The sequence below is a fragment of the Glycine max genome, chromosome 10 (genome assembly GCF_000004515.6).
Source record: "Glycine max cultivar Williams 82 chromosome 10, Glycine_max_v4.0, whole genome shotgun sequence".
Taxonomy (NCBI): domain Eukaryota; kingdom Viridiplantae; phylum Streptophyta; class Magnoliopsida; order Fabales; family Fabaceae; genus Glycine; species Glycine max.
In genome coordinates this window covers 30155042-30171855 of record NC_038246.2, presented here as the reverse complement: position 1 = coordinate 30171855, position 16814 = coordinate 30155042, and the positions used below count along the sequence as shown (strand labels likewise).

At 30.4% G+C, this 16814-nt stretch overlaps 1 protein-coding gene across 1 annotated transcript; it reads left to right on the top strand.

Moving 5' to 3' along the window:
- Positions 1-2773: 2773 nt before the first annotated feature.
- On the top strand, positions 2774-3715 carry LOC100500502 (DNA-binding domain-containing protein). The gene has a single exon (NM_001248357.3). The coding sequence runs from the start codon at positions 2801-2803 to the stop codon at positions 3461-3463; it is 663 nt and encodes a 220-aa protein (NP_001235286.2). The 5' UTR covers positions 2774-2800; the 3' UTR covers positions 3464-3715.
- The last annotated feature ends 13099 nt before the right edge of the window (positions 3716-16814 follow it).

Sequence of the window (16814 nt, the reverse complement as noted above, 5' to 3'; positions counted from 1 at the left end):
AATCAAGTTCAACGAATCCCTCCTCAAAGATTAATATATACTCTTGCACAAACTAGCTACATTAGTTTTCAACGAAGTAGTCCCTTCCATCTCTATTCTTCATTGTTGGGTTTGGTAAGCTACTTGGTCAAGTAGTGTTATCAATTAATGAACTAGGGTTCTTTGATTTGATGTGAGACGTTAAGGGTATCAAAATTCATGGCGCTAATGGTTTTGGTGCAAGTTGAGGAATAGGGTCCCATCTACTAGCTAGTAAAACAAAAAACAGTTATAGCTAGCTTGCAATGCACACACTCACCTTCTTGTAGAAGGTAGGATACTAGCCAAAACTCAAAAGCAACTCTTTTTGAGGGCTTAATATTGGAGAAATTATTATATGGTCTAATATCTTCATGTTATTTATAATTATGATTAATAATTATGTGACATATAGATAATTTAATATTTTAAATTAATTAAAGTTAATTTCTTAAATTAAAAAATAACACAATTATTTCTTATTAGATAATTACTAAATATATATTTAATTTAATGAATATATCTTTCATGATTATTAATTGAAATCATAAATAACGGTCCTAAAACACTTAATAATTTTTTCGACATTACAAGTTGCATAATTTTTTCTTCGTCCCTCATGGTCCATGTCCATTGATTCCTAGTAAACAAACAGCAGAAGGCATCAGAATATGCCAAGGACCACAAGAGAAAGATGCAATTAAAGATTGTGTCTCTTCCTTGTTGTGGGCACACCCCATAAGAGTGTGACATTGCAATTTGGATAAGAAGATGATGCAGTGTCCACAAACAGCTCACTACTACCAATATATAACCGGGTAAATTAAAGGAGGCTCCGTTCTCTCTACTTGATTTGTAACTACATGCACCATCAATTCTGATGTGTCTCACAACGGAATGTGGGACCCTTTTGTATGTTTTGTCAGATACTAAATAAACATTATTTGATAAAATTCAGCTAAACATAAGGGTAATTGTAAAATAAGATACAAAAGGTACAAACCACTTAAACATCTAAGACTCAATATCTATATGCCAACAACTTAGATTCTTAGGGTTTTGATGAAATTCAACTAAACATAAGGGTAATTATAAAATAAGGTACAAAAGGTAAAATATATATAAATGCAATCTGGTGTTCTAGCATGTTTCTCTGACCTTAGAATTTTGGGGAAACCTTCAAATTAGATTTTTTAAAAAAATAAAATACTAGCAAGGTAGAGTTTTTGATAGAATAAGGGTATGTTTGAAAATGTTAGGTTTAGTTCAATGCCAATGACTAGTATAGACACATGAGTTTGACTCTAAAGTTTATTGATAATTAGAAAATGATTGAAATAAACACATTCTTAATAGTGGGTTTGGGTTAAGGTTTGAACTCACTAAAATCCATTCATTTCAATCCACCTAGAAAGAAGGTATTCCGTTTGTACTCATTGGGGAATGTCACAACAACTAATATTTAAACAAACTCTAAGAGTCTAAAGTATATTTGTGTTATTATTTCAAAGTCTTGATCGTATGTTTGTAAAAGGATATATTTTGTGATCGCCTATACATTAAAACTATATCGAAATGACCATCACAACAATTTAGTACATGTGTGGATTAAAATTTACAAAATCAACTCAAGTTTTATGTCTACAAAATTGAGTTTTTTGACAAAATTTTAATATGCAAACGTAATTTTAAAAGTAATCAAACATATCATGAAACTGCATTTACTCTCCAACAATATGTTCAACTAAAAATACCTTTTGAATAGTTAATCAACTTACCCTTAAATGACAACTCAAACATATACTAAGTTGTTTACATATATATCGAGTCTTAGATGTTTAAGTTTTCTTTACTCTTTGTATTTTATTTTTATAATTACCCTTAGTTTTAGCTAAATGTTATCAAAACTTTTAAGGGTAATTATAAAAATAAGATACAAAGAGTAAAGAAAACTTAGACATCTAAGACTTATGTAAATAACTTTCTATATGTTTGAGTTGTCATTTAAGGATAAGTTGATTAACTATTCAAAAGGTATTTTTGGGTGCCAAACATATTGGAGAGTAAATCCAGTTTCATGATATGTTTGATTACTTTTAAAAGTATTGATTTTATAAATTTTAATCCAAACATATGTACTAAATTGTTGTGATGGTCATTTCGATGCAATTTTAATGTATAGGTGACCATAAAATATATTCTTTTACAAACATACGGTCAAGACTTCGGAATAATAACACAAACATACTTTAGACTCTTAGAGTTTGTTTAGATATTAGTTGTGACATTTCCCAATGAGCGCAACCGGAATATCTTCTAGGTGGATTGAAATGAACCGATTTTAATGAGTTCAAGCCTTAAGCCAAGCACACTATTAAGAATGTGTTTATTTCAATCATTTTCTAATTTTCAATGAATTTTAGAGCCAAACTCATGTGTCTATACTAGTCATTGGCATTGAACTAAACTGAACAAATTTTCAAACATACCCATATTCTATCGAAAATTCTACCTTGCTAGTATCTTTTTTTTTTTTAAAAAAAAAATCCAATTTGAAGGTTTCCCCAAATTCTAAGGTCAGAGAAGCATGCTAGAACACCAGATTGCATTTATATCATAAGATGACCTGTTAATTGACTCCAGCAACTTGAGCCAAGACTTTGATGCTGTGGTGTGACCCTTTGCCCTTGACAAACAGGCATATATAAATATCCGCCTTAGCCACTAACCATTTTTCAATCCCAATATAACCACCTCACATTTTTTTCATCACTCCTTAAAGATGACAACAGCAGAAAAAACTTCAAACTTGGATCTCATACGCCAACACCTCTTTGGTGAAAACATCATCTCAGACTCCTCCTCCTTTGTCTCCAATCTCCATCATCATCCTGTGAAACTTGAACCCCCCTCATCACCAGAATTTGATTTCACCTCATATATCTTAGATAACAACACAAGCAGCAACTTCTTCACATTCCTTGAAGGCTATGATTTGGTGGCAGACATGAAGTTTGTAATTGATTCAGACAACACCACCACCATGGTGATCCCTTCAAAGGAGGTTATAAAGAAATGCAATATTAATTCTCCTGAAGAACAACCAATGGTGTCATCATCATCAGAAGAGAAGCCAACAATGAAAAAGTCAGAACATTATGATGAGGCAAAGCGTTATAGGGGAGTTAGGAGAAGGCCATGGGGGAAATTTGCTGCTGAAATCCGTGACCCTACAAGGAAAGGGACAAGGGTTTGGCTTGGAACATTTGACAGTGAAATTGATGCTGCTAAGGCCTACGATTGTGCTGCTTTCAAGATGAGGGGTCAGAAGGCCATTCTGAACTTCCCTCTTGAGGCTGGAGAGTCTGATCCTAAACCTAATAACAGTTGTGGCAGGAAAAGGAGAAGAGATCAGAACCATGATCATGAATTCGAGCTTCCATAAGTTCAAGTTCATCATGGTGTTTCATGAGAAAGTGAGAAGAATATTAGAGTTAGCTTAATTAGTTGTGTGGCTAGCATTAAGTTTGTTACTTACCTAGGAAAATAATTAATATGCCTGTGAAAGTCTGTACATAGAAACAATGCTAATGTGAAATGTCTATATGAATCTATGCAAAGTATGTTATGAAAGTTTTACTAACTTTTAGGAGTTTTAGAAAAATATTAATCAGTTTATGTTTTTTTTTAACCTTCAATTTATCAGAAAATTTTTTTTCTGACTAATCCAAAATTTGATTAGGAGATCAAATAATCTGATAAAACATTATTTTCACTGAAGATAATCAATTTATGTTTGAAGATACACCGAATAAAATGAACAAACACATTTTCTTTTTTGTTGTTTGTCTCTGTTTTTGAGGGAAACATGCAAATTCTTTTCAGTTCACCTTCACTTTTGTCGGCTAATACTAGTTTTCATTCTTATAACATACTAGAAGCTTGTGTAATTTACATCGAGTAAAAATGCATTAAATTTTCCCTATAATAGATGATTGGTACAATTCTTTTCTGTACTTCAAGTTGGTAAAAAAAATTTAGTTACTCCAATCATTTAGAATGAAGTTGGTCCACCCCATTTTTACTCGAGCAAGTTAGACAAATTCGTATCATAAATATACTCACAAAACTAATGTAAAATGTCTATTATGTAATTATCTGTTGCATGTTATATATCATAAGTTTGTTGAGTTCATCTTTAGTTTTGTTAGCTCACACCAATATTTATGTCAATTTACATATTGTTATATATAATAAGTGTGTAAGATTTTATAATAAATATCTCAAAAATTATTTGTGAGTGATTAATAGTGCAAAAAATTTATAACGGTAATGCATGAAAATTAAATTCATTAATAAATTCTTGAATGAAAATACACAATAAAATGAACCAAACATCTTCTAAATTGTTTATTTTCTATCTTCTAAGGAAAATTATAAATTCTTTTCAATTCACCTTCACTTTTGTTGGCTGATTCTACCATTCATTCCGATAACATAATATAATATACATCCACTACGTAGAAAGAGATAACAATTCAAGTAGATAGAAGAAACCTAAAGGAATAATTACCGCAGGGTTCATAAATTGGGCCTTGTACCATTTCTCTGCTTCTTGTCAGTGCAATTTGCAAATTGTATACGGAGTTCAGTACTGCTTTGAAGTATCTGCTTACTGTTTCACCGGAAAGAAGAAGAAAATTAAATGTAATGGCACTATTTTAACTGTAAAAATGCTATCAATACACTCTTTCTGATGCATTTTTTTAATGCCAGATCAATTCGTGCTTCACAAAAATTTAAATAAAGAATCAGACTAATACAGTGTATTGAAAATAATGTTCTGATAACCCTCCTCTTTTAAATATTATTATCCAATGTACCAGAGTAAATAAAATTGAAATTAATGAGTATTGATTTGGAATTATAAATGGATAATACTTTCTTGAAAAAGATAAAACTATTTTAATGATTTTTACGTCTTAAAAAAATTAGTCTTGGTTAGGATGTACCACACCTAAAATTTAAAATTAGACAACATAAAGTAATTAAAAATAAGCCTTTTCTATCTTATATCAATATGTTTTATGATTATATTTATAGCGTAAGTATATAAATTTATTCAATAAACACTTGATTGATTTTGTAGCTTAACATTATACTTTTTAAAAACAGCTGTAAAATAATAAGGGAAAGATGAGATTTTAGTTTTTATACTTCCGGTCAAATGCGATCAAAGTTTCTAAACCTTTATATTATTTTTCAATACTTAAACTTTAAAAGAAAATACAAAGTTTAGTCATTTCTCTCTAAAAATTCATTAGGTTTTCTAAAGTTAAAAATACTAATTCTGCATTTTTTTTTAAAAGTTTGAATATCATATTCATTAATTAATACGTAGGTAGAAAGACTTTAATCGTATTTATTACAAAGTATAGGGAGTAAAAACTGATAAAGTGGTCTCTCACATATCTTTCCGTCAAGTTTTTTTTTTTTTTTTGGGAACACGTAATGGACATTTTCCTTATAAAATGTGACTTGTTAAAGAGGGGAATCATCCAACAAGGATCATATAGAAGCATCTTGTAGCCTTTGCAACTCATGCAGAAGGGAAAGGGAACCTCATTTTTTTATTTATTAATTATTGTGGGTACCATATATGGAAGCATTTGGCTGGATTATCTTTCACTTAACGTGGCATATATCTTTATGTTTTTTCGATATATGGGGAAGTGGCATATATCTTTATCTTTCTTCAAATCTTCAATTTATAGCCTTTCTACATGCAACAAAGATAACCAAGACATGTGGCAAAGTTGTACTTTGATTTCAAATCTTAACACTTACTCCGATCTTGATTATAAGAAGAAAAAATATATTTTACATTAATTAAAAAATCAGTTATTTTTATTAAAAGCGTGTGAGTCCCAATAAAAAAATTAAACATTTTTCTTAAACCATTATTCATTTAAATTTGATATAAAATATAAAAAAAGTGTTTAACCTTATTAAGTAGAAGGTATTTTAGAGATATTTTATTAAATAAGATATTGGTAATTTATTTGCTTATATTTGAGACTAAAACAAAGGTTGTTTTGTTGTTTATCTTAAGATAATTTTGACAAATTTAAATTTTAGAGATTAGACTTGATTTTTTTTTTTTTGAAAAGGACTTGATATATTTTAAAAAAAGGGTTTAAATGATACTTTAACTTATCCAAACTTAATAACTATCCAAACTCGGAAATATTTACTGATTGTATGTATATGGTTGCTGACATTTTAGTTATTTTGATCTGATATTACAATGCTGATTGCTGAGCACCGTTTGTGTTCTTGAGAAAAAAAAAAAATTCAGGATAAAAGAAAACACAGTACAAAATATTCCAGTAAATTATCACATACATATATATGTACTCAATCATAATTGCAGATATTGTACTAGTTACTAAAATTCTTTTTTTTAGTGGTTACTCAAATTCTTAATATCACGATTTACTATTATGTCTAATCTTTAGAAATATTTTTTCAACACTTAGTACATGTTGTTAAATTTTTTTAATAACATTTAAAAAATATCATTAAACATGAATAAATATTATTAATATATTTTCACGATATATTATTAAATGTTGTGTATAACCTATACATAATATTTAATAAAATATCACAAAAACATATTAGTAACCTTTATTTATGTTTGATGATATTTTTTAAATCTTACCAAATTTTTTTAGGAACATTGGTACTAAGTATTAGGTGAACATGTGTAGCAGTAATCTTAAACACAAAATTAAAAATATACCATGTTACTATTCTCTTTCATACGTAGGACTGGTATATAGTTAGTAGAAGTGAAGGAACTTAAAACTTAATTAACGAAATAAAAATAAGTAAAATGTATTTTAAATTTTTAATTTTTTGTCACAATTAGACTTGATTTCTATATTTTAAAAAAAATGATTTTAATTTAAGTATTTTTATAAATTTTGTCTCTGATCTTAGTATCTTAAGTTTCTAAAAAAATGATGAAACTCACCGATTATAAAAAAAAGGCATGATGACCAAAAATTTCATTTTTAAAATATAAGGAAAAAGATTAAGATCAACTTTGATTGAAGATTGAGAGATCTATAACACATTTAAAAAAAACACAAATGTTTTAATAAATAATTAATTAAATTAGTGGCCGTTTCATGGATTTTACTTCTTGCATCTCTCTTTTTTGTTTCATGCACCCATGAAATACATGAAAAGATAAACAAATATCTCTCCCTCTCCTAGGCAAGCCTTGCCTCCACCTAATACCACTGTAAACCCAAACACCACTTCGACAACCACCTAACACAATCGCCGACAACCCTAATGCAAAAAATGACGTAAATTGAATCGAGAACGAAAGAGAGTTGTAAAACTTGATCCTATTATGGAAAGACTTTTCTAGAATATACTAATTTGTTTTATACTTCCGGAATATCCTTTCCAAAAGTATAAAAACATAATTCTAGAAAGGCCTTTCCAGAAGTACAAAAACATAAGTGTATTCGAGAATGACCTTTTCGGAAGTACAAAAATATAATTCCATAAAGTTCTTCATGGAATACACTATTTTTTTTATACTTATAGAAAAATCTTTTTGAAATTATATTTTTATACTTCTAGAAAGACCTTTCCAAAAGTATAAAAAATTAAATTAGTATATTTTATAACTATATTTTTATACTTTCAGAAAGACCTTTCTATAAATATGATTTTATTCTTCCAGAAATATCTTTTTAGAAGTATAAAAAAATCAATGTATTCCATAAATGTCTTCTTGGAATAGGATCAATTTTTAAATCTCTCTTTCGTTCTTGACTCCATCTGCAACTCTATGCTTTCTTTCTTGCGTTAGGTTGGTTTGACAGTGGTGGAAGATGGTTGTTGTAATGGTGTTTGGATCGATGGTGGTATTGGGTGGAGGCGAGGCTTGCTTAGGATAGACAAAGGTATTTGTGTCTGTTCAGGCCCTTTAGGGGGTGCATGAAGCATAAAAGGAGATGTAGAAAGTAAAAGTCCTAATTTTAGTCCAAATAATATGTGACCCAAGAGCATGATTATAGACCACCCCATAAATGACAATGTCTACATGTAGGGGTTGGCATAAATTGCATTTTTCCAATTCATATCCAATCCAAATCTACTTAAATGGATTGCATCTTAAATCTATATCCATATTTTTTTTAAAATAATTTGGATTCAAAATTCAATCTATTTAAGTGAATATGGATTTGGTCATATCCAATCTATATCCACTTAAATGCTATAGGATTTTTTTACTTAGTAATTATAAGCTAAAAAGTGAAAACTTAATACTTATCCACTTGAACTTGATAAGAATTACTTCAAATACCAAATGTGTTAATTAAAAGACCACTAAAAGGAATTAATTATACACTTGAACTTGACCAAGTTCTATAATAATCACACTCAAGTTACTAAAATAAAATGTAATATAAACTCTTAAAACAACAAACAATCTGAAGGATGAAGGTTGATGCACAATAGCACCTACATATCCTTAAGGTAGAAAATCAAACCAAATGTGATTTGAAAAAATTCATCCATCTAATCTCCATTGTTCAGAGTATCATTCTGTAAAAAATACTGAAACTATATTTCTAAAATTTTAAAAGCAACATCAAAATCTAAGAGTCCATCCATCCATCCATCAAATGGCTCATCAACTTCACTCAGATGTATCCTACGCAACCAACAATAGAATGTTTGCCTTTCACCAACCTCAACACTACCTATGCCCAAAACCAAAATCCACAATTTATACACAAAAATCCAAAACAAAACAAAACAAAATTCACATGCAAAGTGTAACATTAAAATACCTTGCCAGTTGTGGAGTGTAGGAATTAGTACTAATCTTAAACACTAATCTTCAAGATAAATAGTAGTTGAACCAACAACATCTAGTTGAGAAACCAACTCTATAAAAAACCAAAAAAACCTTTTGTTACTCAATAAATATTTTAATTATAATATTACTACAAAATTGGAAAACAATATACCTTTGTCAAAACTTTGAAGCTCTTTCAAATCGAAGTCTAACAATGGTGCTTAAGGTGTATCTTTGAGCTAATCTTGTGTACAGATAAAGGTCTCCACCTTTTCATGTGATAGAGAACTACGAAACGGATCATGCATCCTTCCACCTGTGCTAAATGCAGACTCGGATGCTACTGTAGAAACAGGCATAGCGAATAGCTCTCGTGCTATGTTTGAAAGGATTGGAAATCAACATGAATTAACTTTCCACCAATCAAGAATATTCAAATTTTCACTTGTATCAATCTCTTCATCTTAATTCTTTTGAAGCTCGGATTTGTTTGATGAGGTTAGTCCTGATGTTTGCAAAAATAGATTCCAACTATATGGATTTTTCTTGTAACTAGGTACATTTATATGTGCTTGTTGTGTGTCATCTTGAGTCCCCTCTTTATGACCATTATTCTCATTTAACAATGATTTCAAAGAAGACTTTAGCCTTGACTTAGACCCATGTGCCTTGTCCACATCAAAAAGTTGATCAATTGCCCAATTAATATATTTTACTTTAGACCTCGGAGCTAACACAACAACAATTAGCAACAATATGTTCAACTTGTTAGGATCACCACAATATTTCTGATATTTTTCTTTCATATTTTTAGCCATCTTATGTGTAAATGTTGTAGTTAAGAAAATTGTTAATCCCATGCTAAAAACCCACCACCTCTAACATGTATATGTTAATAGTAACATAAGAGGTACCTGAGATGCGCAAAGTGACTTTATAGAAAATGCTCAAGGGTAGAATAGCCTCAACATATTCCTAATCTTCATAGGAAGGCAGACCTATCCCTTTTCCTAACTCGTTAGCATATTTTCTATCATGAAACTCAAACTCCGAAAATGCCTTCCTATGCTTCAAAGTAGCATCTAACACCAAATAGGTGGAATTCCACCTTGTTTCAACATCCAAGCAAATGTGACCCTTATAGTCAATGTTTTTTCGTTCAGCACATTCTATCAAGCTTATTAGTCTTGATGGAGATGATCTTATATATTTCATTGCAGCACGAATTCTTAAAACAAAGTTGTCAATCTCGTTTATTCTACTATTCACAATCAAGTTCAAGATACACGCACAACAACACATATGAATATGATATCCTTTCTAAACTAAGTTATTCCAAAGCAATAGCCTTTTCTTCAAGAGTTGAATTCCTATGTCATTTGATGACGCATTATCAACTATCAAGCTCAGAACATGATTCAACCCCCATTCATTCAAGCATGACTTAACAAATTTTGCATGGCTTCTCCTGTATGGCTTCTTACCTGGCGAAAACCCAAAATCTTTTTATGCAACTTCCAATTGTTATCTATGAAGTGAGTTGTCAAACACATGTAGCTTACATTTTGAGGTGATGTCCATGCATTAGTAGTGAGACAAACTCTTCGACAATGTTGCAAAAGAAAATACTTCAACTTTTCGTTCATTGTATTCCACAATATTACAATTTTACGAGATAGGGTATAACGTGGCCATATATTAAATTTTGGCTGTAAAGTATACGAATACCTCCTAAAAGCTGGATGCTCTACCAATCGAAAAGGAAGTTCAACTTCAATAAACAACTTTACCATTTCCATTTCACACAAATCTTGGTTAAACTTGTCATATGAAGGAAAGTTAATAATCCCATCATTAGTCGAGGATGAAGTTTTTTTTTTGCCTCTTGGTTGTTTATTTATTAGGGTTATTCAAACATCTAGAGACATGATCAAGCATTGAACTTGTTCCATTCTCATAATTAATCACGACATCACAATACTTGCATTGAGCCCTCTTATCTGACGTTGGCTCTAATTGATTGAAATGATTCCAAGCTTCTGATCTATTTCTTCTTCCATTATGGTGAGGGGGTCTCGCAATTATCGAGCCAGTGATAGCTGGTGAAGTAGTAACCTCGGTGTTTGAGACTAAAAAGTTGGAAGACATCTTTCAGCAATTGATTGAGAGGGATTGACAGAGTGAAGAACGATGGGTTGATGCCTTGATGGATTAGAGTGATCGAGAGAGTGAAGAAGATGTTTGAACAAATTCGGATCCAAATATGAACTTTGGATTTTCCACTTAAAAACCGTATGAAAAAAGTGGGTTCCAAATTTATAAACGGGTATAAATTATGGATATGCACTGTTACACAAAGCGCTTTTTATGTCGGTTAAAAGAGACCTTTGACGACGATTATTAACCTTCGTCGTAGACAACATTATAAAAAGTCTTTACTTTTTACGATAGTTTTTAAGTAACCGTCTTAGAAAAAAAGATATCATTCTAAGACGGTTCTTTGGTAAAAACTGTCTTACAATGATACTTTTCTAAGACGGTTCGTTGTTAAAAACCATCTTAAAAGGATATGCATTCTAAGACGATTTTTCAAAAAACCATTTTAGAATTTAATTTTTTTTAAAAAAATATATTGAGGATTTTAAGACGTTTTTTTTTATAAAATCGACTTAAAATGTTTACATTCTAAGACGGTTTTTTAAAGAACAGTCTTAAAATGTATTTTTTTTTAAGAATGAGTAGTCATATTCCATTAGTGGTAGACTGCAGAGTACTAGACCATGCTGTCTTGAATTGTTATTTGCAATTGCTTTCTAAAAACTAATTTGGAGAAAGTTGAGTCAAGAGTAGAGAACATCAAAATCTGTAATAAGGGGGGAACATGAAGCAAGGATAAAGGACATGACCTTTTTATAAGTGATAAATTCCAAATGTTAATGAAAGATCAACTGCTCCTCAGTTTGAAAATATTGTATTTAATACAAGAAAATATTTTATTTAAAAAGCAAATCACATTTAAAGACTCTTATAATCTCCTATACATTTTAAATATGACACATATAAATACGAGCAAAAAGAAGGCACCCAGGTAAAAATAAAAGAAAAACATGGAGAAAAGCTTAATTTACTTACTTGGATTTGAATTTATTCCTTGGGTGTTAAAAGCATTGGTTTTCCATCTACGGGTGACTGCAACAAGAGTTACAAATAACAAAAAATGGCATATACTTCATAACAATAATAATTTCATAAATCTTTACTGAATATAAATTCTTTTTATTGAAAAAACAATTAAATAAATACAAAATCAGTTGAGTGTAAAATGATAGCAATTATACCATCTAATGCAAGGACGGAAAAACACATTTCAAATTCTGATATTATCGTATCGTGCATCAAGGTATTTCAATAATATTGAAGCAAGCTAAATTTTTTGCTTCACATACAAAATTACAAGCTAGCTAAACCAAAGAAAACAAATTCTATTAATCTTCACACATGTATAATCAAATATATTACTAATTCTTTTTTATAAATTATATATATAAGATTAAATTACATCTATATAATTTTGATAAACTATTACATTAATTAATAATTTTCAATTAAATAATATTTACCAAAAATAAGTGTGTACCACAAAAAATTCATATCATATTGCGATTGGCCAATGTAATCAAAGCGGGCAAAGAGTCATGCCCTGCGACAACTGGGCTTTCCAAGTCCACGAAAAATCCACTCCGTCATTAGCAAGAGAAGAATTGTAACTCAACACCTAATCATATGTTGACTTGGACGTATATATGCCACTCCCACTATGATTCCAGAGTGACAGTAAGAAAATCATAATGTATACGTACATATAAAATTTTTCTTCCTCATAATAAAATGGAATTAATGCAAGAAAAAAATCATGCTCTAAATGAATTATGAATGATGCATGAAGCATTTGTATGAATCCGAATTAAAAATTACAATTTGCTGTGAAAATTGGACAACTCACGAAAGTGATATGAATCTAGTGATCATGCACCCAAATGGTAAGCCTTGAATTTTATCCTCCTAAGTGGGACACTGAGTGGGTTCATGATTAACTAATCTCTAAATAATTTTGAATTTATCGATCATCATTAAATAACTTTATAAAATTATAACTAAAGTTAAAAATCTAGGCTTCAAATGAAATCAATTATAAAATTAAAAAAAACTCCATATCTTTTATCATTTAAAAAATAGCTCCTCCACATAGCAACATCAGTAAAAAAAAAAAATAATAATAAATGATATAAGGTTTTAAATCTCAACACAAAACATGAGTAAAAGGTTACAAAAAGGTCATACCAACTTCTACAGATTTATTGCTATCATAGCATCATTCTCTAGTTTTTATATCACCACTTTTTCCTGAGTTTCACAAGAACATAACTTAGATGTTTTTTAAGTGCATTTGGTGTTATCCTCCTATCAAAATTGGAGCTTCACCTCAATATTCAACGCTAATTTTAAATGATGACCTTTGTTGTACAAGTTGCCAAGGTGAATCTATAATTTTAATTAGAGAACATCACCAAAAACCTTTAAGGAACTGCTTTAATTAAAGAACATAAAATATCTATATAAAAAAATTTGGCTTACTATCACAAAATTTAACTTGGAGAAATAAAAAAAGCTCTTCCTAAGGTGATGTATAATGATAAAGTAGTTGGTTTTGATAATATTCCAGTTAAAATTTGGAATTATATAGAAGAAAAAGGTACCATTTGGCTCATAAAGCTATTTAATAAAATTTTAAGATCTAAGAACGAGGTGTTTGCCTCTAAATTTTGTCTTTAGTTGTTTGCATTCTCAGTTGATATTTATACATGCTTCTAAATCTTCAATGATGACATTTGACAATTCAAATCACTAAAGGAAATTCCCTTTTATTTATACCTTATTCCTTTGTTCCTAATTTCCACTTCAAGTCATGATATGCTTTTATTAATTCCAAGTTTCAAAATAATGAATAATATGCATTTTATAAGCTGTTAGAGAGGTCTGATTAGAGATAGTATAGACTAACCTTTCTAATCGATTCTTCATTAAGCGTTAACATATCCTCGGAAGGAGTAAAGGTCATTTCCATATCTAGTTGGGTGAACTTAGGTTGTCTATGAGCTCTTAAATCTTCATCAACGAAACATCTGGCAAAATGTAAATTGCATTTTATCCAAAAAGAAAAGTCACTTGCATCATAATTGTTTCAATTTTAAGTTTAGTATAGCTTACAAAAACAAGCATTCTATATTCTTAGTTTATGAAAGTCACTTAAACAAAATGCATATTAATATAGGGAAAAAAACTTAAAGAGAAAAAGGAAAAAGCACTACATAGGGGACAATAACATATTCTCATAAAAGAAGCCAAGCTACAAATACAGACTCAATCATAAGACTCAATAATGTACGAGTCTGTTAATATAAATTTTAAAATATTATACACACACAAAAATAGAGAGAATTTTATTTAACAAAACTGTATGAAAAATGTTTCTTAGAAATTATAAAGGGGAAGGTATTCTTTGAAGTGAGTGTTTGCCTGTTTGGCATTCAAATTTCAAACAACAAACAACAAAGCAAAACCAGCAGGAGCACATCTTCACATTCCTATGATGCATCATCTTTTGGAAACAGGAAGGAAATTTGCACTCATGGAGTCACTGTCAAGTGTTTGTCGTCAACATTACTTCTACCATCACATGTGAGGATGAGAGAAGAGATGAACTCCTTGAGACTAGAGTAAAAGTTGGGGGGGGGGGGGATTTGGTCCTACAAAAGCTAAAATAAAATTTCCCCACTGTACTGACAGGACCAATATCTTTAAGGTATGTTATTCTGACTTCTTTACTCTATTGTAACTGGAATCGATTTTAAACCAAGACAAATAAAAGGCTAACCAACTTTTTTAGATAAATCTAATGTTACATTGTCCTAACTGAACACCCTTATTACAGACAACAACCCAACTCATTTAGAATATTGTATATAATCAATGGTTTGAAATATATTGGATAAATTTCATGATCATAATGTTTAGCAACAAATACTGCAAAATAATAATCTCATGCAAGAGGTAAAAAGATCTAAATACCTAGATTCTTGATGGAATTATATAATCTTGGGCACTTTCTGGTGTGGATCTTCACAGTATGGGAGTTTCAATCTATCTTGTGACCAAAAAAAAGGTAAGATCAACACAGGATATCAAACACTAACCCAAAATGAGTAATAACGGTGGAGGGAAAGCAACACAATTACTCAATGAACAGAGAAAATAACTTAAGTGATGAACTCATAGAATAGTACCTCCACAAAACTATGAATGTCTTTTAGATATCTTTGAATAAGTTTAACCACCTTCTGCCGTAGCAATATGTTGAAATTCATTTGTTACCGCCTCAGATCAAGACATCAATACCTGCAAAAAACCAATTATAAGAAATAGATCTCTTATAAACATACATGAGCCAATTAAGAATGAGTATTATGAAATAAACTTTGATAGGTCAACCACAAAACAAAATTCTCTCGTTTCAACAAAAGCAAAAGAAAATCAAACATGTGATTGTTAAATAAATGACTTTCTAACTTTAAAAAAATAGACCACAAAATTAATAGGAAAAAACCATGAAAACCTAAGACTAGATCAAAGTAAATGTCCCAACCTTGTGAAGTTAAAGAACAACAGTTATTTTCCCATCTGATTCACAAGTGAAATAATAAGATTTTGACCTCAAAATGACTAAATTCTACAAGAAACCAACCAACATTGTTGGACTGTTGGCGTATTTTTCGAAGGCTTTGGTTGGGGTGACATAGAAGATGACCTGGTCTTGGAAGTTGTTGAGAACGATCATGACAAAGCCGGCAAGGCCGCCAACGCTGAGCACGTAGGTCTAGAGGCACCGTGTCTGGAGCTAGCACGTGTGCGTCGGTGGAGGGAGAAGTGCGCCGGTGAGGAGATGTGAGGGTGGTAGTGAAGGGAGGAAGGGAAGAGGGAGGCAATGTAGAGGAGATGAGATCTGAATCGCACGGTGAGTCCCGAGGTCATTTCAATTTTCTCTCTCGAGAGTGAACTGGAGGAGAGAAAGAGACAGAGTACAACAATATTAAATTGAAAAAAGAAAGAGGAAATAGAGACTACAGTTTTATAAAAAACCTGTCTTTGGACACAACTTTTTAAAACGGTTTTTGTATAACCGTCATCGTTAAGTCATTCATATTACAAAATTACCACCGCAATCAAATCTAAGAGGGTTCTTGAGAACAGTTGTCGTTTCGCAGTCGTAATATACAACTTTTTTAGTAGTGGTGGTAAAAGATCTTATTCATTAAAAATAATTAAAATGGTGACATATTGGTGTCACATCAACAAAAAAATTATCATATAATTCAAAATGCGTCACATCAATAATATTAAAAAAAATAATTTATAAACACAAAGCAAAATAGTGACATATTGGTAAGATAAAAAAAATCTTAAATTAAATATTAATATAAAATAAATACTTGAATACATAAAATAACCCTATCTAAAAACTTTAATATTAAGTACGTATTTAGTGACAGAATAGGCTAGTTAGGCTTAAGTATGTTTTGGTTCAAAATTATAAAAGTTCAACCTGATTTCTTGTTATAGGATAATTTTTAAAACATGATTTAGCTTGTTTGGGTTATAGACGATTTTACATAAACATAAATAAAAATACATTTTACATAATCTCACAATGTTGAATCACACAGTGACAAGGAGAAACTGTTAAACTAGGAGACGATACTATAGTTTTTGCAATTAATATAACGTAACAAACGTGACAGCCTTGACTAGAGGTCATGGTGATTAATGTAGGGATATACTGGGAAACATC